Genomic DNA, 27,644 nt, shown 5'->3' with positions numbered 1-27,644 from the left:
GCTGACAAGTGGCCCAGATTTTGCAGTTTATCCAAAAGGGTAGATTGTTCGTTAAACAGAAGCCTCATCAAACATTGCCGTGATATGGTTTACATATGAAAAGCTATATTCTTTACTTAACATTCACAAGTTGCTTATGGATTAATTAGCCCATCTGCCGCAACAAATGTATTCACACTTCTTTTGCATTGGTTGCTGAAAAGTGACTGCTGTTCCCCTATCCACTTATCCCTATCAATATAATGGGAAATAACTTTCTAGAAACAATACCAAATTTTAACTATCTGTATATTTTTCAACTTTTAAGTGCAGGGGTAAAAGAAGACCCTTCCCAGATGATCGTTTCCCACGATCAGTTTTTCTTTTAATCACTGAGTGTCTGTTTATTTGTTGTTTCATATGAATGTCTTACAACTGCTCCAACTTTGACATGATTAAAACTACTCCTGGGGTACCTCGGTGGTTAAGCGTTGGACTTCGGCTCAGGTCATGATCTCACGGTTCGTGGGTTCGAGCCCTGTGTCCAGCTATGTGCTGACAGCTCAGAGCCTGGAGCCTTCTTCATATTCTGTGTCTCCCTCTCTCTCTCTCTGCCCCTCCCTCACACATGCTTGCTCTCTCTCTCTCTCTCTCTCTCAAAAATAAATAACATTTAAAAAAATATTTAAAAAAAAAGTCTACTCCTTCCACTTGCTTCCAGTCCCAAATTTACAAGGACAGCCACATGTCTCTATTGTAGAACTTCTGCAATTGGCATCTTCTCCTTTCCTTTGCTATGGCCTATTCTGATAACCTCTCTAGATGCACAGTGTGCTGGTTTTTCCTCTATCTCAAGTCAGGTTGGCTTAATCACGGTTTGAGAGTCCAGTTGTCTCACTCTGGGACCTCTAGCCTCTTGTCAAACAGCAATAACAAGAGTCTTTTCAGTTATACTCCAATTGCTATACTCTCGTTGCTCAGCAGTGGTAGAACCAAATCTGTTTTGGTCACAGCTATCAAAAGGCCAGATGTGATAGTAATAGGAGAAATTATATCATAGACTTCTCACATTTAGTATGACTCTCTAACCTGTCAGCCATGCCATTCAACAACCACTTCACAAAAAAGTCTCTTTCTCTATGCCATGTTTCAGTCAAATCACCAGTTTTTTTTGAAATCTCCTGCGTGTAAATTTCAAACTCAAACCCCATAATAGGTGAGTTTTTCTCTCCTAATTTTCAAATTCCCTTTCTTCTCTGCTCATCAGTTTTGCTCCCAACCTTTTTTCTCTAGTTTTATCTCCTGAAAATCAACTTCTCTCTTAGACTTCTGGGACTTTTGCTTCCCTCCATTTATTTGGCACCTAGAACTTGTTGGCTACTTATATTAAATGAGACACTGTTAACAGAGGGCTTCTCCATCTCCTGTCCCATTTTCACAAAATAAATAAAAATTATATGTTGTTCATACCAAAGCAAAATTGAGACAAGAAAGAAAGAAGGGGGGGGGGGTGGTAGGAAGCAAGGGAAAGAGGGAGGTAGAGAAAATAATGGAAACAATAGAATGAGAAGGATGTGACACCATGAAATATCAGATACCTTGTTGTTGGTTTAGGATCTAGCCACCTAGATCCTATTTTTCCACTGGGAAAAATAAAGTGTGGCTACTGATTTATTTGGTAATTTACTACAAAATTTTTTGTATAGGATTAAAAGCTCAGATATCCTTCCATGTTCTTCTTCCCGGGTGTAACTGATGATAACTGAGCAAAGCAACTGCCAGAAAATCCCAATTAAACTATTCTTTTCTCTTGTTGTGAAAGGCATAATTTATAAAATGGTGACCTTTGGGTGGGCTAACAGTATGTTGATGAACTTCAAGTGAAGTGAAAAAAAAAAGTGTTTTGTATCATCAGTGCTTACATTTTCTAAGAGATCATGTGAGACAGAGCCTTTAAAGGTCATAGACTTCTTTACTTTGAGGGATATTAAATAGCTTATGAAAATAGAGGTCAGCTGCATGATAACTGGAAGAAAAGAGCATTCCCAATGGGGAAGTAAGATATTTGATATTATATTGACTGTCCTTTTTTAAGATTGTATTTGATTGTCCTTAAAGCAAAAAAAAAAAAAAAAAGAAAGAAATTTGCATATAAATGCTATAATTGTAAATGAATGAATGTGCAGGTCTTAAAATCAATAGTTATTGATTTTGCTGTAAGAACACTAATATTGTCTGCATATACTGCACATTATAATAAGAAATAATTATTTCATGGCCTAAAATACTCTTTTGCAATTTTTGTTTCTGCTGAAATTGTTATACTTTTCTGGATTTTGAAAAAATAATCAATAATCAGTAAGGAGCCCACTTTTTAAAATTATTCTTGCTTAGAAAATCAATGAAACAAAGGAATACCAGGACTAGATTATAGGCTAGGTGCTGAGACACCTCGAGGAAGAAATAGAATAATGGCATTAGTCTGTCCACTACTTAATGACATACAGTTTATGTGTTAGAAGGATTTAATGTCTGACTGGAAGACACCCTGGCCACAAATCATTTTTCCCTTTATCCTCAGATATTGTTTGAAGTCCTTCAAAAAGGGCACTGTCTTCTTTCATTCTACCACTGTTGGAGGTCACTTTAAATGAAAGCTTTAACATATTGATATATTCTGGTAGGTTTTAAGTAGGCGATAATAGATTATGACTGAGAATTGTTTTCATAGTAGGAAGGCTGTAAGACTTTGCAGCAATGGATATTTACTAAACTGAAGGGACACCATAAAGTGGGAAGCCTGGAGACAAAGGGCAGTTCTCCCTACCACATAGATTCTGGGAGAACAATCTTATCTACCACTTGTTCATCTTCTGTAACCCTGGAATTTATAAATACTGACCACAATATGAAACATACCGGCCAACCTGAGAGACTAGATTTTATGTTGTGTTTCTTCATTCTTGGGCTTCACTTTCACCTGCTGATGACACATCCTCAGGAGAGACAGACGTGGCCCTAGCCCAAAGTGCCATTGTCCAACAGTTCAAGGAATAAATGACTATGTCCATACGTGCCCCTTGTTCATGTACTCCCATACGCCCCAAATCATCCAAACATCCCAAGGTCATACCAATAAAAATTCAGCAATCATGTCTAAGTTTAGTCCTTGGAGAAAAAAATCAGAGTGACAATTTACAGAATACAGAGTATGGACACACTGGTAGGTAACCATTCACATCTTCTACTCAAGTTTCTTACTAGTGATCCAAGAACTGTACTGGGACGTATTTTGCTGGTGAGGAAACTTAATTGCTCAATTTTTGAAGGCACATTAACTTTTTCAGGGTCCATTGAGTAAATTAGCTCCTCCAGGTCATTAAACCTGTCTCTACATGTCATGACAATTTCTACCTGGCATTGTATCATTTACCCCCAAACACCCCACACTTGCTCTGAGCACACACATATTCTTTATCTACTCAGGGAGAGAGAATGTGCTCGTTTAGATGTCAGCAATTGCTCTATGACTGCAACTCAGCGACTCCCTTTGCTTCTTTTTAAGGCACCCAGGGATCTCTAAACATTTGCTGGTGCATAGCAGTTATCAGAGCCCCCCACCAAGCTGGTGGCTTAGTTGTCTAGAAATGGTAAAATTTCAGGGGGTTTTAAGCCCAGTGTTGTGCCCCCAAGTGTCTCTTCCTATTTGCAAAAGCCAACATTATTGATTCATTTAGGGTGGGAATTGTGGAACTATTTCTTGATGCTGTAGTCCTTTATTAAAACACAACTTCCACTAAGGGACTCTGTTATCAGGACCCATTTTAGGGAAATAAATTAACAGCTATTTGAGAGCAATGTGTACTGCCGCTCGAGAGGAGGTTTAGAAAAGTGTGCGGCTGTTTGGAGTGCCACAAAGGCTGGAGACTGACAATAGCTCTTGATGATTAGGCATGGGAGAGTCTCGCAAAAACAATGATTTTTCTCTCCCAAATGCCAGTGGTTGGCCCTGCTGAGAAACAGTGATGGAGGGCAAAGGCAAATGTTCCCTCTTTCCCTGTTCTGTCCAGGGCTACCCTGGAGAGTCATAAATGGGTATACATAAACACAGGTGAGGATCTGAAGGCACATAGCATACTCAGAGACGTTTTAGTGCAGTGTTCCCTTCAAGTGCATCTGAATCAGCTGAGATCTGGTTAATATGCCAATTCTGATTCACTGGGTCTGGAATAGGGCCAGGGATGCTGCATTTCCAATAATCTCTTATGCGATGCTTAGCTGCCGGTCTACAGACCGCACTGAATATCGAGGATTTAAGATAAAATGCACATGACAATGATATGGTCTTGGATTCAGAAATGAAGAATATGAAAGAAATTTGGCAACACCCAAAAAGTTGGATTTCAGGCCAGTAAGACTTTGATTAAATATTGAAAATCCCACCAAGAGACTGATAGATCATTTTTTTAAAAAAGATATACTTAAGATTTCTACCTATCTGAAGATTTGGGTGAACATTTTCTGAGACTGATGTTAAGTCTAGGGACGCCTGAGTGGCTCATTCAGTTAAGTGTCTGACTTTGTCTCAGGTCATGATCTCACCATTCCCGAGTTCGAGCCTCCCATGAGGCTCTGTGCTGACAGCTCAAAGCCTGGAGTCTGCTTCAAATTCTGTGTCTCCATCTCTCTCTGCCCCTTCCCTGCTCATGCTCTGTCTCTCTCTGTCTCTCAAAAATAAATAAATGTTAAAAAAACTATATTAAAAAAATTTAAGTCTTTACTGAGGATCCTGACAGTGTACTTCCTAACGAAACAAGAAGCAGTTGTTTTCCTAATCTTCATCTCTGCATATTGGTGAAGGGTTCAATCAACATCAGTGTCTGATTAAATATTGCATTACAAAATTTGTATCAGAGCTGGCTTAAACTCACCCTCCCCACCTTTTGTTAATCTACAGTGTCAACCTCTCTGTTCTTTTCTCTGAGATGAGCAATGTCCTCTTATCTTCACAGGTCAATGGGAAGGATCTCTCAAAGGCCACCCATGAAGAGGCAGTGGAAGCTTTCCGAAATGCCAAGGAGCCCATTGTGGTCCAGGTGCTAAGACGGACACCTCTCAGTAAGCCAGCTTATGCATCGGTCCCGGAAGTGCAGCTCATGGACGCCAGCACTCAGACAGACATCACCTTTGAACACATCATGGCCCTGGCCAAACTTAGGCCACCTACTCCTCCAGTGCCAGACATCTGTCCATTTCTGCTCTCAGACAGGTATCTTTTCTGTCATTTTTCCTACAGCCCTGTTTGTTGTCATTTAGCCATTTCAAGTAGGTGTTGGAGAGAATCAGTCACACTAGCAAGTTGACAGTTACAGAGACAGGCTCTCAGTTCTCTTTGGAAAATATCTCTGCCGTGGATGTATCCAGTTAGTTCTCAGCTGTTAGCTACTTTCCCTGACCCACACAGTTGCTTCACTTTGGGAATCCTGCTTGCTGAGGAGCAATGGAAAATTCTGGCTCTGATTAGCTCATCTTCCTATTTCCAGCCATCAAAAGCGTCATGCCACTCATGAGCACTGGTCAGGGAAATAGCTTCTCTCACCAAAGCTGCCAAAAACCTTATTAAGACTGACACAGAAGTGGCATGTTGGCACTATAATCTCCTCTGTGAGTCGCCTCTCTTTCACTCTTTTGCTTTTCTCTTCTTTAAAGGAAAAGCTAGGAAATTAATTTAATTAAAATGCAATTCTCCAAAGAAAGCAGTTACCCAGTATATTGAGATGTAAACAAAAGATCCTGGCTGTCAGTAAGTACAGAACGCCGTGGAATAAGGGTCTATTAAACGAATAGTGCCTCCCAATTTTTACCAAATCTCAAGGCAGTTAGAGATATTTTATTCAAATAAGCTTACTTGTACAGTTTTGTTTTATGAGAAAGTATGTTTTGCCCCATACATTTTGTTCTGTGAGCTTTTAAGCAAATATTCAAACATTAGGGAGAGTTTGATTTATGAGAACAATAGTCTCCTTGGACTGCATTTTCATTGCCTACCACAATCCATTCTGCACATTGTAAAAACAGGGATATGATCATGCCACTTCCCTGCCCTGTAGTGGCTTTTGTTAGGTTCAGTACCACTGGCTCACAGGTGTACATTAGAATCACCTGGGGATTTTGAAAGACAGTATCAGTCCAATGGCTGAATCCCACCTCAGGCCAATTAAAAAGGAATTTTTAGCGTGAGGCCCAAGTGCCTCTAGAGCTTGCGTTCTAGAGGGTATGAAGAACACGCAAGCAAACAAATATATATTTATTAATACAGCCTGATACAGAATAGCCTTCCAATAAATACCTCAATGAACAAATAATAGCTCACTTATATTAGCTAATTTGACACGTGTTAGGTACTATTAGTTTCCATTCATTGATTAATTTAGTCCTCACAATGATCTTTTGATTTTGTATTATTTGATCTTTTGTATTATTGTCATCATGGATGAGGGTAGTTGTTAAGTAATTTGGCCAAAGTCACATAGCAAGGAAGTGATAGTGCCAGGCTCCTAGGCCTAAGAGGTCTGACCCCAGCAGCTACCCTGTTAACCAGTATCCTATGTCGCTCTTCATAAGTCATAGATCTTAGCTTAGAGGCAGCGTCTTCTAGAAAACATCCTAGGGCTACAGAAGGACATCCTCGCATCTGCTCTCACAGCCTCCATATCTCCTCTTAGGTATCACCTCATATGAGCAGTCCCGCTTACTGCTCTCCCCAGTTCATAGGGCCAGAACTGGATTTTGTACACCACCAGATTCTCAGCCCTTGGCGTTGGGCCTAGCATCTGACTGGCAACAAATGCTTATTGAATAATAAGGTGTCCCTCGTGGTAGGGCTCCCTTCTTACCAACTGAAAGACCAAGGAAATGCAGCAGATGCCCAAAGCAGCAAGCTTAACAGTTTACCAGCCCAAAAGGGTTTTCAGAGCCAGTCCAAATTTAAGAAGGAGGGTTTACCTATTGGAACTAGTAAGCAAGATGCTGCTTATACTGAGTTTGCTATTTGAGGTTCACCTTGATTAACCTTCAATGGGGGCGACAGCCATGGGTAACAGTGAGAAAGGGCTGGTGGGATATTTATGTTGCCTGTGTGAGGACGCCAGGGTACATCTCTCTCACCTTTCAGCTGGAGATAAGGAAACTAGTTTATACCACTAAGTCCAGTTTTTCAGTAATGTCTACACCGGCAGGACTTAGAAGTCTCACCTGCCACCAGCATGGTTAATCGCACTGGGGCTTGTTCACTGGCTTTTTAAAAATAGAGATGCCCTCATTCATGCCCTTTGCTCTTAAACTGTGCTTAGCCTTCGTATGGTCTAATATATAGGATCCATATCATGCCATATAGTAATTTTAAAGCACTTCTATAATTATTTAAATGTTTTTTTCCCAAAATCAGATATATAAAAGTCATATACAATGCCCTGGGTCCCCATCATTTCCTTTAATATTCTCTCCATCCCCATGAATTTTTTTTTAAAGGATTATGAAATCCTATGACTTCTAGGAATTTCCAGTGAGGTATTACCATGAATGCTGATTAATATTTGTGCACGGGCCCTCTGTCAGAGAGGGGGAAATGTGGCTTATGAGGCTCTTAAGGAACGAGGGTAATGTGAGTGTGTTTCACAATCTGAAAAATAGGTGCTTTTGAAAACAGATTCAGAAACAAGTTTGGGGCTGTGTATTATGAAATTGGTAGTACTTTATTACAAAATCCACCTCTTTGGGTAGACTGCAATCTCAAAGGCCACGCACCCATATATGGAGCAAGTCCTGTTTGGTGGAATGAAGGCAGGCCAGATAGTATCATAGGCCCTTACTCTTGGTATTCTCTGAGAAAATCACACTGATGGACCTATTGTAGGGGAGGAAGAAAACAATTGCTCTCTCTGAGTTTTTAGTTCACTTCTAGACTGAATCACTACAGGTCTTACTCCAAAGCAAAGAAGACTCAAGTAAAAATTTAAAATTAGTTTTAATCTTTAAACCAACCTTTTTGATTGCTACATTCCCCATAGCTGCCACTCTCTTCATCCGATGGAGCATGAATTTTATGAGGACAATGAGTATCTTTCCAGCTTGCCTGCGGATGCAGACAGAGCAGAGGATTTTGAATACGAGGTAAGATCATTTTCACACCACTTCACACTTCTTCATGAAGTTATGGTGGAGGGGTTTGCCTAACAAAGACAAAATTAATTTATTACTACAAGAGATATTTTCTCTATTACATATGTAGGGTGAGTTCTTTAAAGTATTATTTGTTTTAGCTGTTTGGTTCTAGTATTTTAAATATATTGGAAAACATGTTTATCATATAAGCTTGAAAATAATTTGCTCGCATTTCTGTTGCTTTTTATGAATATTGTTATCAGCTACATTTTTCCTTCTTTCTATAATGTAAGTTAATTTCCAAGTAGACTTTGAAAAGAAATTATATTTACAACCAAGGTTGTGCTTATTGTTTTATTCATTGTATAGTATTTTGATTTTAACTGATAAATTAGATTGTATTATATTAGCTATATTTTCCTTCACTTATTCAATATTCTCTTTATTTGTGACTCAAGTGTATGCTCTAAAATGTAGTTTCACTGACTTTCTAGAAAGAGAGATGGCCTAATGCCCTTTGTGGTTTAGCCTTCATACAGTATATGTTAGAGTATCTGTACTATGATATATAACAGTTGCAAAAGCCCACTGATTAATTATTTAAAAGCTTTCACAAAAGTTAAAGGATTTATCCTAATATTTCCTCTGCTGCTGTAGGCTATAAATCTTTGAAAGGTTTCAAACCACTCTGACATTTGGAAATAAAGTAGATTGAGGAGGTAAAGAAGCTTTGGTAAACAGGCAGAGAACCCATGATTATCTGCCCTTTTAATGCTTTAGATGATGTCATACAAGTTCAGCAAAGTGTTCTTTTCCATTTTACAACCAGGAAATCCTGAAATCTCTTCCCTTAGGAGGATCTGAAATCAAATAAGGCCGATTCAGTGAAGCTCACCTAAAGCAAATAGACATTTATTTGAAATCTCCCTCCCCCACCCAAAGTCATTGCTAAGGATTACAGAAACCATTATTTCTTTTCAGCCAGAATCTGGAAGGATGCGCAATGATATCTAGCACCTGAGTAATAGATTGTGGCGTTGTTCCTGCTAATTTTTTATCCCCTCTCCATTAAGTTGATTGAAAAGTTTTACTTTATAAATCCACTCAAGGACAGGTATGCCCTGAAACATCTTTTAAGTTTTGTCTTCTCATGAGAAATAAATTACAAAATTGAGTCTCTTATCCAAATAATTCCAGATTAAATGATGTTTTTCATTCTGTTAATGAACACTTTGGGCTTGGGGACTGGAATTACCTAGATCGCATCAGCTTTTATTTTGTTTGTGCCTTCAAGCTTTAGCAAAATAAATCTGTGTTCAGAGGGAGAGCATGGAAGGGAGACTTGCTTAGGCTAAGCAGGTTAACAGTAAAAATTACTTTAATTGATTACCATATCATTGAATATTACAATACAGACAAATTTTCTTACCTTTGTAAAGGGCTTACTGTAGCCAAACCACATCCTCTTTTTTGAACAATTTAAGTGTCAAATAGATGCCAGCATGAGTGCGATGACAGTAGTAAATGCTCAGACAGGTCCTCTATAGCCTGTAATCTCAACTAATCACAGCATCATAGTCATTAATTTGCAGTCAGCTGTGATTCTCTTGCCTAAGGCATCTTTCTGAATGATTGGAAATAAAGAATGTTCCTGTGAAATTTAAATAAGGAAGAAGTTACTGTGACAGGCTTCACTCATGAGAAAGGAAGCATCGGAAAGCATTCTACATGGTTAAAGATAGAGGTGGAGGCATAGGGGAATATCCCACGAATAATCTACCAGATTTAGGAGAGAATAATGGTTCTACCTAGTACTGTTCAGTCTGTTACAGTTTTGTGGCAGAGTGGCACACCCCAACCCTCATGACCATGTCAGATTAGACTGTAAAATCTAGTCCACTGCTATCACCAAAACTGATTGTGGATGCCACATTAAGTGGGGAATCTCGATTTAGAAATGACAGTCCCATCTTATGTACTATTGTACTTAGCGGCAGACTGGTCAACTGCTTCTGTGAGCAGTGAAGATGACCCCAGTTCCTCCAGGAGCTCTGTCATAGCCCAGGAGCTCTGAGGATGCGGTGGATGAGCACCTTCATCCAGCACTTTTGTCCCACCTAGAGATTACCGGAAACAAGTCTAATAGCCAAAGAACGGACTTCATCTCAGAAAAAGATACTTATTTCTCCTCAACCTAAACGTGAACACACATCCGCAGGCATAGGAAGATTCCTTGTCCTTCTGCTTTCATTCATTTCTATCATCAATATTTAATGAACACTTAAAATATGGCAGACTCTTACCTAAGTATGGGATTGATGAAGGCCCTGCCCTAGGGTAGCTTAACCTCCAGGGGAGAAAGGTGGACAAATAAGTAAAGACATTATATGTTAGATGGTGATAAGTGCTCATGGAGAACAACAGCGTGGATAATGGAGAAAGGAAATACTTGGTGTTGGGGAAGGGTGTTGCCGTCTTACACAGGGGGGTCAGGGAGAGCCTCTCTCATAGGAAAATAAAGAAAGTAAGAGAACTAACCATGTAGCTAGATGACAGGGGAGCACTCCACATGAGGAGAAGGCCAAGTACAAGGGACCTGGAGCAGAAGCATGCCTGCATGTTTAAGGAACAGCAGAAGCCAGTGTGTGCTCACAGCATGGACAAGACCCAGAGTGTCAGGAGGTGAAGTCAGAATGAGGCGAGGCTTACCTCGAGGAACTTTCTCTTTGATTATGAGGATGGGGAGCTGCCGGCGAAGAGCTGAAGCACAGCCAGATCCCCCTGGCTGCTGGAATAAGTTGGACAGCGGGAAAGCACAGGCTGGCGAGCCAAGAGGTGGATGCATCTGGATGGTGATCCAGAAAGGGCCGAGGCATGGTCCGGAAGGCCAGCATCCACGCCTGCATGCAGGGCTTTGCCCACATGCCTGCATTTCCATCATTCGCCTCCGAGCTGTGATCTAGTTTGTGCTATGGCGGTTTTTCTTCTGACTTTTTAAAATCAAACTATCATGGGCCCGAGTGAAACACAGCTTTTGGCATCTGCTGAAACTAGCATAATAAATCCACTCTCTAAAAGTCAGGAAGTGTACAGAACTGCATTTCTGAATTCGCTAAAATGCCAGCTATGCAAGTTATATAGGCCCTTTTTTAAAGGCCTGCTTGCTATTGACTCAGTGAACCAAAGCCGATCTGTCTATCTTGTGCACACATATTTAGGGGCTTTTAGTGCATGGATTATTGACCCAATAGACCAAAACAGATCTGACTATCTTGTAAATACATATTTAGGGACTTTTTAACATGCAGATTATTGCATTGATAGACTGAAATAGCTCCCTTCAGAGCCATGATAGGCAGCAAATGCTTCTTTGGAAATATTATAATCAGTGTGTCAATGTTGTGGTGACTCTGGTGTGTTAGGGACCTCTATGAAATTTTAACGACACCCATTTCTCACCATGGCCTGTCACCACTTTGCCTAAGAAACTTATTTGACTGGCTTTAAAATTTCCTCACGGAGTTTCAGAAAAGTCTCAGAGGACCAGCCTGCATTAAAAAACCCACAGCCTTAAATTTGTTCTTTCAAAAATGATGGCACTTCTTCTCTAATTAAAAATGATAAAGGATTTTAATTTTATTTTTGAGAGAAAGAATAAAAAACATCAGAAATTAAATAACGCACCCATCCTAAGAGTCAAGGTGCTCCATGCCACTGAAATACCACTGAGATTTAAGTGTCTTCCCTTCTTTATTTTCAACTTTGTGCATTTCTTTTTCCCAGAGCCAGCTAAAGGTTGAAATAAATCATAAATAGCCCTTAGCAAGTCAGAGGCAGATCTCAAATCCAACCTCTACCAGAAATAATTTAAAGGGAAAGGCTTCAAGAAATATAAAGCCCTTTCATGCAACCCCTAATAAAGATATGTTTCCCACTGCCAGAGTGCAAGGGAAATGCTGAATTTTCTACAGCATCCGGCATTAACTCTCAAAAGTCAGTGCTGAAAGAGAAGAGTTAGAGAAGTGACACTGGACTAACACGAACGCACAACATTTTGGTAGTATAAAGCGTTAGGTGAGCCAAGACAAGCAAACTATTTAAGCGACACTAAGTCTAGTGGTTTCCATCACCTAGAAATGCTACTCAAAATCATTTCTACTCCTCCCTCTAAGATGAGGCTGAACACTCAACAGCCTGAACTAAGTGCACATCGAGTTTCCCTTATGGATACGTGGTCATCAAAATGAGAAGGAATTTAGAAGTTGGCTTGAAGAGCTATTAAGGAGGACAGGAGAAAAGGACAAGTATATGTCCGAGTTCTCTGTACATGTCACCTGAAAACCCACTTTGGGCCAGTATCTATAAATAGGAAAGAGTATTTAGAATATCAATTAGCGTCCTCTTGGCAATTCTTCCGCAAAGCATAAGTAAACCCTTGTGCTCTGTTCAGAAGTATCATTTTGCAAAAGTTATTTGGCAGAGGTGGATCCCTGTGAATATTTGCAGAATACTCTTGACAATTTAAGTAGATAATCTCTCTCTTACATAGTTAAAGAAAAAGAATTATGAATCAAGATGTTCATTCAAACAAAAATAACAAGAAGATGGGCATTCACGAGATTTCAGTCATATCTTTTTGAGCAGCTTCATGACTTGTGCAACAAACTTAGAGAAAAATCTAGTGTGAGTGTGCAGAGTTTGTGGCTCCTTTCCAGGCTGTGAGGACCGAGGCCTTAGCTGTCTGTTTATCACTACATCACATTACTCTATTCATAACAGGTGCTCCTATTTATGAAGGAAGGGAAGATGCCCACTGTTGTCCGCATGGACCACATTCTGAGCAGTGCAGTCTCTTTGTACCCTTTTTAAAAGTTTAAAAAAAAATTTTAGTGTTTGTTTATTTTTGAGGGAGACAGAGACAGAGCATGAGTGGGGGAGGGTCTGAGAGAGAGGGGGGCAGAATCCCAAACAGGCTCCAGGCTTTGAACTGTCAGCACAGAACCCAACACAGCTCAGCTCGACCTCACGAACTAAACCACGAGATTATGACCTGAGCCGAAGTCAGACACTACCTACTGAGACACCCAGGCGCCCCTCTGTGCCGTTTTGAACAAGGGAATTGGAAAGGAACCTGGGACTACTGTGCAGACAACAGATATCTTCTCCTTGTTTCATTGTTTTATTTATTTATTTTGAGAGAGAGAGAGAACACAAGTGAGGGAGGGACAGAGGGAGAGGGAAAGAGACAATCCCAAGCAGGCTTCATCCTGACAGATGTGGGGCTCGATATCACAAACTGCAAGATCATGACCTGAACTGAAATCAAAAGTCAGATGCTTAACCGACTGAGCCACCCAGGCGCCCCAGTATTTGTTCCTTTTTAATAAGATTTGTACCCTTCTGCTACGTCTCCCTATTTGCTGCAACCCCCAGTCCCTGGTAACCATTTTTGACTCTGCCTATAAATTTGACTTGTTTTTTAGTTTTTTTAGATTCCACATCTAATGATACAATGCGAATTTCTTTCTCTGACTTGTTTCTCTTAGCATAATGCTCTCAAGGTCCATCTATGTTGTAGGAAATGGCAGGGTTTCCTTCTTTCTCATGGCTGAATAATATTCCACTACACATACACACACATACTCACAGACATAAACGAAATCTGCTTCATCTCTTCATCCACTGCAGACACTTAAGTTGTTTCCATTTCTTGTCTTTTGTGAATAGAGGTATTTGTTCTTTACATCAGGGGTTCTTTTTTAAAAAATACATTTTAAGGTTTATTTATTTATTGACAGAGAGAGAGAGTGCAAGTGGGGAGGAAAGGCAGGGAGAGAATATCCCACACAGGCTCCACATTGTCAGTGAAGAGTCTGATGTGGGGGCTCAGACTCACATTCCGTGAGATCGTGACGAGAGCCGAAATCAAGAGTCGGATGCCTAACCGACAGAGTCACCCAGGTGCCTCTCTTTATGTCAGCAGTTCTAATCCCAGTGTCATTTTCATTTCAGTTAAACACTTGTAAGAAAAGAGCCATAATGTGAGAAAAGAGGAGAGATGAAATAGAATTTTAATGGTCTCTGAAAATTCATCCCTGCTGATGATCATCTTATAAGAATCACATACTTGATATGAATTTGATATATCCTCTAATTCACCCCTGTACTTTCTTTATAACATCCTTACCAAAGGATCATCCAGCAAATTTGTGAAACAACAATGGACAGAGAACTGAGAGCCTCCACAAGTAGCCAATTCTGCCTCTGAGAGTTTCTGGGAAATATGTCAAGGAATTTGAAAAGCAGTGATGGAAGGAATATGCTTGAGTATGAAACATAACTTATAAAGAGATGCTTTATTATCTATATGTATGCTGGATATCAGGGAAAAGAGAAAATAGCATAGAGTGTGAAAGTGTAGAATTTACAGAATTATTTTGATTCACTGGATGCTTTCTATTTCAGCAGTCCCTTTTATTCCACTTGTTAGTCACATTTTAAAATTATTAATGAAATATCTAAAATAATTTCTTACCACTTACCACCGGGGCAATAAAATCATCCATTTAAAAAAATCACCTTAATAAGTTTCATTCTTGTGGGAAATGTATTGAATTGAAAACTGATCTAGATGAAGTGTGAAAATATTTTTATTACTTCAACATTTAAGATAAGATGGTATTCTGTCAGAAATGGTTCATTGAAGTATCTATTCATGACACCACCATTTTCTCAATTAGATTAAAATCTTTATCATGGAGGCCAACCCTCAAGTTGTTATGTGGTGGGGCTTGTATTTTCAGACTCTCTGGAAGGGGACATGTTTCTCCTTCATATTACCAGTGCTTGCTCCCTTGTGTAGGGCATTACTGTATCTCTAGGCTCTTTCTTGGTCTGCTGGGGCCAGTCCCTCCCCTCTATAGTCCATCTATAGACCAGCCCTTCTCAAATGTCATTCCCACTGGATCAGTTCCCCATTCATCATCTTGAATGACTGTTGTTCAAATTAACTCTAAAGTTCTCTGCCTGGCATTGAAGGTCCTTTGTGTTCTGTCACAACCCTACTTCTTCAGCATCTTGAGATCAAACTCTGTGGCATAGCAGTACTCACTGTGTGCCTTCCTTTTTCTGCAACTTTACTTGGGAGAATTTCTGCCCCTAAAATGCCTTCCTCACACTTCCCCACCACTGAACTCCCATATCACATCCTATAAATATTTTTTGCATTATGCCTTGGGTTACAGTTGTCTATGTACTTATCTTTTTCCTTCTAAATATTTTTTTAAAGAAGTGACCACTTCTTAGCTATCTTTTTATCACCAGGAGAGCCTACATAGCACGTGCCTAGCACACAGTGGGCATTCAGCAGCATTTGCCTGAGGAGTGAATAAATAATTGACCATTGCTACTACTGTTCTTATTTTTTAAGTGTCCTGAACACACAAAGGGTTAAATGAGGGAGTGGGGGAGAAGAGAGCTGATAGAGAATATAAATTTGAAATAAAGTGTGAGTCTTTTTTATTCCTCATAATAATTCAATCAACAGTCTAGTAATTAAAGAAATTTAAGCATATGCTTGTGCCTGATTGTAAAAGAAGAAAATTTGGATTTTTTTGGTCATTACCGTTTTTGCCATTCTAATAAGATGTGCCTGTTTTAACTTAACTTAGAAGCTGGAGAGGCCTAGTAAACATATCTAATCCACATAGGTAAAGAATGACTGCAATTCAGCCCCTGTTAGGATAACCATGTGTCCTGGTGTGCCCTAAATTGTCCCCCTGTATGGCTAAGGTACCACTTTAATTATGAATAGCACTTTCTTTCACTTTCAAAAATGTCCTAGCAGCATACTACATTATATAGTTGACCTAGCTTCTATACTTGAACCTTAGTCAAGGCTGAGACTTTGTAATCATATTTTACACAATCTTAATATTCCAAGCAGAGGTAAATCAGAATTTCTTAATTTGAAAACTCATGTTTATGAAATTGAATGATTTTCCTAAGTTGTGACCCTCTGTTTAAAAAAGAAACTCCTTCCTTAAGGAGTGACTAGGAAGAAATGCCATAAAGTTGGAAAGAACCATCAAAGTTATTATGATTCTTTCAGATTTCTTACTGCAAGAAATGAGATGAGTATTACGGTTAATTTGATCATGTAATTTCATAAAATAAATAGGAGACCCATCTGATTATGACAACAGTAACTTTATTTCCTAAGAAAACAATGAAGAACAGATTTAACCTTCAAAGTTGGTTATTTAACAGTGTAACCAAAGGCACGTTTATTTTACTAGGAATCCAGATACAAATGAAGACTCCTTACACTACATATGTGAATTTTATCAAAATCCTGACATCCAATTTTCATTCAAAGATACTCATGACACACATTCAAGATGATTGCCTTGCATCACTGAAAGGTGTTAGAGGTTGTGTTTAAGGTGAATACTTGCATACCAAATCGCATTCCTCAATGTCTCCTATTCTGCCTTCAGAGAAGGGTTTTCAGGGAGGCAAAGAAAGGAAGAGCTGTCTTTTCCCTCTAAAGCAAACTCCATATAAGGATCCCAGTCTTCCTTCCAGGGGAAGTATAATCTAGTTGAAGAAGTCCAATAAGGAGTCTAATCCCATTTCTAGCTCTGTCTCTTAGAGGGACCACTTACCTCCTGAATCAGAGCATCCTTACACGTGAGCTCTATGGGGATTCCAGTGTTGGAATGATTTGTCGTATCTGGGTTTCCCATGTAACTCACTTGAGCAAAACGAGAGAAATGCCTCATCAAATCCTTAAAATTTTACAAGTATTTTAACAATTCAAACATATCAACTCCATTTTACAGGATTTTATGAAAAGAATACATACTCATACGACTACACATTTGCCATGCCTAGTACTGTACTTTTTTAAAAGTTTATTTATTTTAATAGAGAGAGAGGGAGAAGGAGAACATGAGTAGAGGAAGAGCAGAGAGAGAGAGAGAGAGGAAAAGAGAAAATTGCAAGCAGGCTCCATATTGTCAGCACAGAGCCTGATGCAGGGCTCAAACTCACAAACCATGAGATCACAACCTGAGCTGAAACCAAGAGCTGGACACTGAATCTACTAAGTCACCAGGCACCCCAAAAAATTTTTAAAAATTTTTTGTTATTTTTTTTTAAGTTTATTTTTAAGAGGGGAAGAAGAGAGGAGCAGAGGGAGTAGGGGGGGCAGAGGATCCAAGCAGAGAGCCTGATGCAGGACTCAATTGAGATTGTGACCTGAGTCCAAGTCAGACACTTAACCAACTGAGCCACCCAGATGCCCCTCTAGCACCATACTTTACAAATGGGTATAAAGTAGCACACTTCTCCATATTAGATCACTTTGCTTTAGTGTTTCGAACAAGTTCGCCCATAAATATTTGTCCAAGAGAAATGGCAGATGCAGTCTATAGGCACTATAAGGTATTTTATTTAAATACAGTGTTTTTTTTTAATTTGAAAAATATAGAAAATAATCCCAGTTTGGATTTTTTTTTCCACCAAATTATTGTCTTTGAAAATAGTCCTACAAACTTGAAAGATTATGTGTTTTACATTGACATCACAGTTCTCCCTTTTCTCCTTTTGACTGAAGCTACTGGCAGTACTCTAGTTCTGGTTCATGATTCTATAGTGAGTCTGCTGGTATTCACTATGAATTAAATAATCAAATTTAATATAAATAAGGGAATGTTGCACGATCAATATGGATGGTTTGTGGTGATACAGAGATTGTAGTAAATCCAATATATATATATTTGAAGTCCAAAATGAAAATTTTAAGTACCATTATCTGCAATTGTACCAGTTGCGATAACCACAGTTAAGATTTTGTGCGTTTCTCTTCTCAATGTACATAGTTTTTCCTATAAGTAAAATTTGATCTTTTGTGGCATATTTACATTTTTTCAGGGTCTCTTAGCTAGAAGAAGCTACAGTGAACTGCCTTATGCATGAACCTTCATCTGCATTTTATATTTTCCAGATTTATTGAGATATAGTTGATGTACAACAGCGTGTAAGTTTAAGATATATGACGTGATGATTTAATACATGTATATATTGTGAAATTATTAGCACAGTAAGATTAGTTAACACCTCTACCTCTCATATAATTACTCTTTCTGTGCGTATGGTGAGAACATTTAAGATCTATTCCCTTAGCAACTTTCAAGCATATCATACAGTGTTGTTAACTAAAGTCATCATGCTCTATATGAAATTCTCAGAACTTATTCAATTTCTAGCTGGAAATTTTTACTTTTTGACCAACACCCACCCATTTTTCCTACTCTAGTCCCTGGCAATCATGCTTGGTTCTACTCTGTTTTTGAGTTCAACTTTTTCAGATTGCACCTATGAATGAGAACACAGCATTTGTCTTTCTTCATCTGGTTTATTTCACTTAGCATAATGTTCTCACGGTCCACCCATGTTGCTGCAAATGGAAAGATTTCCTTCGTGCTTATGGCGGAATAATATTCCATTGTGTGTATATACCACTTTTTCTTTATTCATTCATCCATCACTGCATGCTTAGGTTGTTTCTGTGTCATGGCTATTGTGAATAATACTGCTGTGAATACAGGGGTGCTGATCTCTCTTGAAAATCTTGTATTCATTTCCTTTGGATATATATACTCAGAGTAGGAATATATAGTTCTTTCTTTAAATTTTTTGAGGAAACTCCATACTGTTTTTCATACTGGCTATACCAGTTTATATTCCCATCAACAGTGTACTAAGGCTTCCTTTCCTCCACTGCCCCACTAATATACTTGTTACCTTTTGCCTTCTTGATACCAGTCATCCTAATAGGTTTGAGGTAATATCTCATTGTGGTTCTAATTTCTGTTTCCCTGATGGTTAGTGAGGTTGAGCATCTCTTTGTATACCTGTTCATCATTTGTATCTCTCCTTTGGAAAAATGCCTGTTCAGGTCTTCTGCCCATTTTTTAAATTGGACTATTTGGGGTTTTTTTCAGTTGTATAAGTTCTTTATGTATTTTAAAAACTAACCCCTTATATAATACACCGTTTACAAATATTTCCTCCCATTATGTAGGTTGCGTCTTCATTCTGTTGATTTTTTTTTTTTTTTTGCTGTACAGAAGCTTTATAAGTTTGATGTATTCCCACGTAATTATTTTTGCTTTTGTTGCTTGTGCTTGTGTTATGATATCCAAAAAATCATTCCCAAGACCAATGTCAAGGAATTTTTTCCCCATGTTTTCTTCCAGGAGTTTTATAGTTTCAGGTCTGACATTTAAGTCTTTTTTTCAAGTTAATTTTTGTGAGAGGTGTAAAAAAGGTATCAGTTTCCTTCTTTTGCATGTGACTATCCAATTTTTAGAGCACCACTTTTTAAAAGTTTATTTATTTATTTAGAGAGAGAGAAGGCACTAGTTGGGGAAGGACAGAGAGAGAGGAAGAGAGAGAATTCCAAGCAGACTCTGTACTGTCAGTGCAGAGCCAGACATGAGGCTCAAACTCATGAGCCATGAGATCATGACCTAAGCTGAAACTAAGAGTTGGACACTTAGCTAACTGAGCCACCCAAGCATCCCTTTCCAGCACCAATTATTAAAGAGACTTTTCCTTTTCCTATTTATTATTCTTGGGTGTCTTGTCAAATAACACTTGATGATACATGCTTGGGTTTATTTTTAAGCTTTCTGTTCCATTGGTTTGTGTCCTTTTTGTAATATATGTGTCTATGTATGTACGTGTGTGTGTGTGTGTGTGTATTGGACAGTATGGACATTGTAACAATATTCTTCTGATCCATGAACACCAGTATCTTTCCATTTCTTTGTGTCTTTTTTAGTTCATTTCATCATCTTTATATTTTTCAATGCTCTTTATAATTTTCAGCTCACCTACTTGGTTAAATTTATTAGTAACTATTTTTAATGCTATTGTGGATGGAATTGTTTTATTTCATTTTTAAGCTATTTTGTTGTTAGTATGTAGAAATGCAACAGCTTACTATATGTTGATTGTATCCTACACTTTTACCAAATTTGTTTATCAAGTCTAACATTTTTTTGTGGGGTCTTTAGAATTTCTATATAAAAGATCATGTCCTCTGCAAACAGACAAGTTTAGTTCTTCTTTTCTGACTGGGATGCCTTTTGTTTCTTACTTTGGGCGAGGATTTCCTAGTACTGTTGAGTGGAGTGTTGAGAGAGAGCATCTTGTCCTGATCTGCATCTTAGAGGAAAAGCTTTCAGTCTTCCACCATTGAGGATGTTAGCTGTGGGTCGATCTTATTTGGCCTGTATGATGTTAAGGTGCATCCCTTCTATACTCAATTTATTGAGCATTTTTAATCATGAAAGGATATTAAACTTTGTCTAATGCTTTTTCTGCATCCATTGATATAATTTTTTGTTTCTCTTCTATTAAAGTGGTCTCTCATATGTATTTATTTGTGTATGTTGAACTATACTTGCATCACAGGGAAAAATCTCCCTTGGTTATGATATGTGATCCTTTTACTATGCTGTGAATTCAGTCCTAGTACTTTATTGAGAATTTTTATACCTATATTAATCAAAGATATTGGCCTGCAGTTTTCTTATTTTGTAGCATCTTTATATAGCTTTGGTATCAGGGTAATGCTGACCTTATAAAATGAGTTTAGAAGTGTTCTTTTCAGGTTTTTTTGAAGAATTTGAGAAGAATTGGTGTTACTTCCTTAAATGTTTGATAGGTTGTACTGAATGGGAGAAAATTTTGCAAAAGATATATCTAATAAAGGATTAATATCCAAAATACATAAAGAACTTATACAACTCAACATCAAAAATAATCTGATTAAAAACTGGTCAAAAGACCTAGATAGACATTTTTCCAAAGACCTACACATGGCCAACAGACACATCAAAAGATGCTCAACATCACTAATCATCAGGGAAATGAAAATCCCCGAGATTTCACCAGGCGAGATATCACCTCACACCTGTTAGAGCATGAGGATTGGCTAAAATCAAGAAGCCAAGAAACAATAAGCATTGGCGAGGATGTGGAGAATAAGGAACCCTTGTGCACTGTTGATGGTAATGTAAATTGGTACAGCCACTGTTGAAAACAGTGTTGATGTTCCTCAAAAAGTCAAAAATAGAACTACCCTGTGGTCCACTAATTACTCTATTGGGTGTTTACCCAGGGAAATCAAAAACACTAACTCAAAAAGATATATGCACCCCTATGTTTATTGCAGCATTATTTACAACATTCAAGATACGGAAGCAACCTAAGTTTCCATCAGTAGAGGAATAGATAAGGAAGATGTGCTCTGTGTGGGTGTGTGTGTGTGTGTGTATGTGTGTGTATACATACACACATATATACACATATTTATACAGTGAAATATTATAGAAAATAAAAGATGAGATCATGCCATTTGAGACAACGTGGATGGACCTCAGGAGTATTATGCTAAATGAAATAAGTCAAACTGAGAAAGAAAATACCCTATAATTCTACTCATAAATTGAATCTAAAAACAATGCACAAACAAACAGAAAGCAGAATCAGAACTATAAGTACAGAAAACAAACTAATGACTGCCAAAGGGGCAGGGAATGGGGGTGGGAAAAATGGAAGAAGGTAAGAGGGCTCCCGGTATGGAATGAGTAAGTTGTGAGACTTAAAAGCAGAGCATAAGAAATATAGTCAGTAATATCATAATAGCAATGTGATGGTATAAATGGTACTTAGAGTGACCATAGCATAATATATAAAATTGTCAAATCATTAAATTGTACACCTGAAACCAATGTAATATTGTGCCTCAAATATACTCAAATCAGAAATATAAATGAATAAAAATAAATAAACCTTTGTTAGGATTCACCAGTAGAATCATCTGGTCATGGGCATTTCCTTGTTGGGAGGTTTTTGATAATTGATTCACTCTCCTACTCATTAAGGTCTGTTCACATTTTTACATATTCATGATTCAATCATGACAGGTTGTATGTTTCTAGAAAATTATTCATGTGTATTCTGTTATCCAGTTTGCTGGTGTGCAATTGTTCATAGCAGTCTCTTTTGATCCTTTGTATATCTGTGCTCTCAATTATAATGTTTCCTGTTTCATTTCTGATTTTATTTATTGGAGTCTTTTCTCTTTTACTTAGTCTAGTTAAAGGTTTACCAGTTTTCTCTATCTTAAAGAATCAGCTCTTACTTTCATCTATTATTTCAGTTGTTTTTATGATCTCTATTTATTTCTGCTCTAATCTTTGTTATTTTCTTGTTAACTTTGGGCTTAGGTTTTTTTTTATTCTTTTTTTAGTTCCTTGAGGTGTAAAATTGGATTGTTTATTTAAGTTCCTCTTATTGTAGGTATTTATCACCCTGACTTCCTTCTTAGGACTGCTTTTGCTACATCCCATTAAGTTTTGGCATGTTGTATTTTCATTTTCTTTTTTTTATATATATAATAATTTATTGTCAAGTTAGCTAACATACAGTGTAGTCTTGGCCTCAGGAGTAGATTTCTGTGACTCATCACTTACCTACAATACTCAGTGCTCATTCCAACAAGTGCCTCCTTAATGCCCATCACCCATTCTCCTCGTACCCCCCCAAACCTCCATCCCCACCAACCCTCAGTTTTCTCTGCATTTAAGAGTTTCTTATGGTTTGGCCCCCTTTTAATTTGTAACTTATTTTTCCCTCCCTTCCCCTGGGGTCTTCTGCTAAGTTGCTTAAATTCCACATATGAGTGAAAACATATGATATTTGTCTTTCTCTGACTAACTCACTTAGCGTAATATCCTCCGGTTCCATCCATACTGTTGAAAATGGCAAGGTTTCATTCTTTTTGACCACTAAATAATATTCCATCATATATACCACATCTTCTTTATCCATTCATCAGCTGATGGACATTTGGACTCTTTCCATAATTTAGCTATTGTTGAGAGTGCTGCTATAAACATTGGGGTACATGTGCCCCTGTGAATCAACACTCCTGTATCCTTTGGATAAATTCCTAGTAGTGCTATCGCTGGGTCATAGGGTAATTCTATTTTTAATTTTTTGAGGAACCTCCACACTGTTTTCCAGAGTGGCTGCACCAGTTTTTCTTTCTTTCTTTTTTTTTATGTTTATTTACTTATTTTTGAGAGAGAAAGTGGGGAAAGGGCAGAAAGAGGGAGAGAGAAAATCCCAAGCAGGCTCCATGCAGGCTCCATGCTGATAGGAGGGCTCAGTCTCATGAACAGTGATGTGAGGCCACCTCCTGAACTGGGAAATCACAGCCTGAGCCAAAATCAAGAGTCTAGTGCTTAACAGACTGAGCACCCAGTCACCTCCACTTTCTTTCTTTTTTTTTTCTTCAGTAAATGTTTTATTTTCCTTTTGATTTCATCTTTGACCACTGGTTATTCAGCAGTACGTTGTTTAAATTTCTACATATGTGTGAATTTCCAGCTTTCTTCCTGTTGTTAATTTCTAGTTTCATACAGTTGTGGTCAAAAAAGATACTTGATATGATGTCAGTCTTCTAAATTTGGTAAAGTTATTTTTTAAGCTAACATATGATCTATCCTGGAGAATGTTCTGTGTGTGCTTGAGAAGAAAGTGTATTCTGTTGCTATTGGATCCAGTGTTCTGTGTATGTGTGTTATGTCCATTTGGCCTTAAGTATATTTCAAGTCCAAAGTTTCTTTACGGGTTTGGCTGTCAATATTTCAATATTTCTTTACTGATTTTCAGTATTCCCTTATTGGTTTCTTATTAATGATCTGTACATTATTGGATGTGGGGTATTGAAGTCCTCTATTATTATTGTATTGTCTGTTTCGACCTTTAGATGTGTAAGTATTTGCTTAGTATTTGCTTAGGTGCTCTGATGCTAAGTAGATATTAAACTTATAGTAGTTATATCCTGGTGATGAATTGACCAGTATATCATTATATAATGACCTTGTTTGTATATTGTTACAGATTTTGACTTAATGACTTTATGAGATATAAGTATAGATACCCCTGATCTTTTTGTTTTGTTTTGTTTTTATATTTTTTAAATGTTTTATTTATTTCTGAGAGAGAGAGACAGCGCAAACAGGGGAGGGTCAGAGAGAGAGGGAGACACAGAATCTGAAACAGCCTCCAGGCTCTGAGCTAGCTGTCAGCACAGAGCCTGACGCGGGACTTGAACCCACGAACCGTGAGATCATGACCTGAGCCTTAGTTGGACACATAACCGACTGAGCCACCCAGGTGCCCCAATCTCTTTCTGTTTCTACTTGCATAGAATATCTTTTTCTGTCCTTTATTTTGTGCTTATGTGTGTCCTTAAAGTTGAAGTGAGTCTCCTGTAGGCAGCATATAATTGGACCTTTTGTTTTTTAACCTAGCCAGCCAATCTGTGCCTTTTTATTGGAGAATTTAATCCAGTTACATTTAGAGTAATTATGGATAGGTAAGAATTTTATTAATTGTACTGCCATTTTATTAGTTGAATTCTGTTTTGTATTTCTCTTGTTCCTTCTTCCTCTCCTGCAATATTCCTTTGTGAACTGATGAATTAAATGTGTTGGAAGTAGAAATAAGAAGAAAGAGACAAAAATGTTTCTTGGTTAAATATTTGACAAGCATAAGATATTACAGTTATTCACTTAAATAAGCACTCGGTCTCAGTTTCTAGCCTCTGCAGCCTTCTCCACTTGCCTTTTGTATGATTACTGCTTGTTCCCACTTTGTGCTCCCTCATAAATCCCTGAGGTCTTCAGTATGGAGGACCTTGTCTTTTGCATCTTTTTCTTCCAAGTACCAAGTACATATTAGAATTGTTGAAACAATAACTAAATCTTAAATATACTTCCAGGCTAGCAAATCTAAGATTTACATCCCTAAGGAAGTTTAGAGCTACAGCTCTTTAGATGTTCTTCTCATTTCGTGATATAGTTGTTTCATTTCTCAAATGAAATATTGAGGACAATATATTTTTTCTAGTTAGAATTGGAATTATTATTTACTGTTCTAATAAGCATGCCTAAACATATCACACACACACACACACACACACACACACACACAGCCTCTGACTCTGCCTCTTCTTTGGCTATTAGTATGTTTAGAATGTGGCTCATTTTAAACCCAGAGAAAATGTCCACTGTAATAATGATGTTTTAAATACAACAAAAAATATCTACACCCATAGTTACCATACACAAGATGGATTGAGAGAATGCAAAAATGAATGCACAAAGTTGGTAATCATGTTGATTTAACTGAGATATGACACTTAACTATATCATCATATTTTATATGACCGGATTTCATCTCTTAGAACAGGACATTTAAAGCGGTATTTGTTTGTACTTGGTTGATGCATCTTGTAGAATCCCTTGTTTCAGAACCCCAGCCAAACTGTGAGTTGGAAATTATTCACTAGCCAAAGCTAAACATTGACCAGACCCACAAATACTCTTAACCTGTGCTCTTATTTCATTGTTCGTGCCCTCTTGTAGGTATTCTCTTTTCATATTTGTATTTGTTTCTCAGTAGCAAAACCTTGAAAGTTAAATCTGTAACATTTTCTTTGTTCTGTAAAACACTTTGAAATCATTTGCTCTTTCACTTTCCTGAGACCAGTTTTAAAGTCACAGATTCAGTTTCCACCCAGAATGAAGTGAAGGATTCTATAAAGAGTAAAAAAAAATTTTTTAATGTTTAGAAAAGGATTGCTATAAATAGTTTATGTTTTAAAAGCGTGTACTTTGAAAAGGAAAATTATAAGAGCTTTCCTTTCAAATGTAAAAGGATATTAGTATTCAGGTTATAAAAGATATTAGGAGCAAAACAAATGGTATTAGGGCAGAAGAGAATTAAAATTAAGAGAACTTTGACACAGTGAAGTTTGAACCACAAGAAGGCCATAGAAGCACATCTGATTACTTGACAAAGGAGACTGAACCCATGAAGGGTAAAGACTGACCTACTAGAGCTAGTTAATAGCAGATACTGGCCAAGAATTTCTTATTTTTTTGTAAAAGAAAAACAAAAGCTTTTATGATTATAAAATCAATAGATGTTCATTGTTTTATCTCCTTATGCAAATTCCCCTTTGACATGTAATAAAGTATGTGTTCTTTTCTAGAGTGTATAATTATCGAGTATATAATATTTCACCTTCTTTTGTAAACAAACTAAAGCTAACACATCCTACAAAGTGTGATTAGCTGTGATTTTTCTTATGAGAGAAGCCTAAAACTCTTAAATAACCATTGGAAGGATGATGTGTTTTCCAGAGGATGTTTATGAGTAACTAAAGGATCCATGGACAGCTGTTGGGCCTTTCTGCAGCCAGGAAGTTCATAATCCTTGAAGAATTTTTCTTTCCTTTGACTTATACATGAATACCTGCCAAATAAAGACAGTTGGGAATCCTTTTAAACAAAATTTTTAAATACACTTTAATAACATGTGAGCAATTTAGTTGGGAAATTTAAAAGAAAACTGTAATTCCCTGACTGGAGATACCACTAACTGTTTCTAGTTAGGAAAGATTTAATGGCTTCCGGTCTGATGTGCACAGAAATTAATAAAATCTCTTTCTCCAAATTGAAAGTAAAAGGGACTCCAAACTTTGGTTTCTCTCCATCAGATAACCCAAATGACCATCAGAGTTCCTATTACTTACTTTCATATGTGTTAACTTGAAAGCCTAAATTTTCCAAACGCTGTGCTTTAGAATTGTTCCACCTTAAGTATTTTTAGTAATGAAATCGCATGCAATAAAACCTGATGTTGGATATGTTAGCAAGTTCAAGGACCTAGAGTAATTCATATAGGTGGCAGCACATGTGAATTTTCAATTAGTTTTACTCTCTGACTCTCATAGGAGGAAATGCATTAATATCCCTATTTCAAAACCAGACTGGCCATTCCGGATTCCGGTTCTATTCTTTGTGTGTGTCAAAAACAGAGAAAGCCATATGTTCTTTCAAGGACTTCTCTCTGGTACAGAGACATTACTTTTAGGGTCATTTCCTGCCATTTTTCTTAATGATCTTGAACACATGCATAACTGTATAGCAGCCATATAACAAAGTGTAGACTTCTCTAATATTATAGTGCACAGTGACCCATACCTGATGGATATCAGATTAATCGCCTGAAAAAGATTCTAGAACATTTCCTGACGCCCAAATTATTTTGCCTATATTCCAACTACATAAAATAAATTACCTTCATTAAGTTCTCATTTATTGTCCCCTATAAATAACCTACCATTAATTTTCAAGAAAAACCCTCAAAAACTTTATTCCCAACAAATTAAAGGTCTGGTTGTCTCACTCTGATTGGAGCAAAATTATATTTAGGTATATTTGGAATCAGCCTGAAGTGGGTTCAAGTCAAATTCCACTGAATAGTACCTGTATAACATGTCTGAGCCTCAGGGTCCTCTTCGAGGCAAAGAAGGTATCATTTATAATAAGTATTTTTATTTATTT

At 37.6% G+C, this 27,644-nt stretch overlaps 1 protein-coding gene across 2 annotated transcripts in view; it reads left to right on the top strand.

Annotated features, from left to right (window-relative positions):
• Window positions 1–27,644, top strand: part of PDZRN4 (PDZ domain containing ring finger 4) — a 364,845-nt gene that overhangs the window by 291,120 nt on the left and 46,081 nt on the right. For both annotated transcript variants that reach the window (XM_039249358.1, XM_039249359.1), the window contains 2 exons: window positions 4,992–5,248; window positions 8,049–8,151. In XM_039249358.1, the coding sequence (XP_039105289.1) occupies window positions 4,992–5,248; window positions 8,049–8,151 (360 nt within the window). The remainder of the gene's footprint in view (window positions 1–4,991; window positions 5,249–8,048; window positions 8,152–27,644) is intronic.

Source organism: Hyaena hyaena, unplaced genomic scaffold (genome assembly GCF_003009895.1).
Source record: "Hyaena hyaena isolate Hyena2069 unplaced genomic scaffold, ASM300989v1 scaffold_334, whole genome shotgun sequence".
Classification (NCBI taxonomy): domain Eukaryota; kingdom Metazoa; phylum Chordata; class Mammalia; order Carnivora; family Hyaenidae; genus Hyaena; species Hyaena hyaena.
This window is presented reverse-complemented; position numbering and strand designations above follow the sequence as displayed.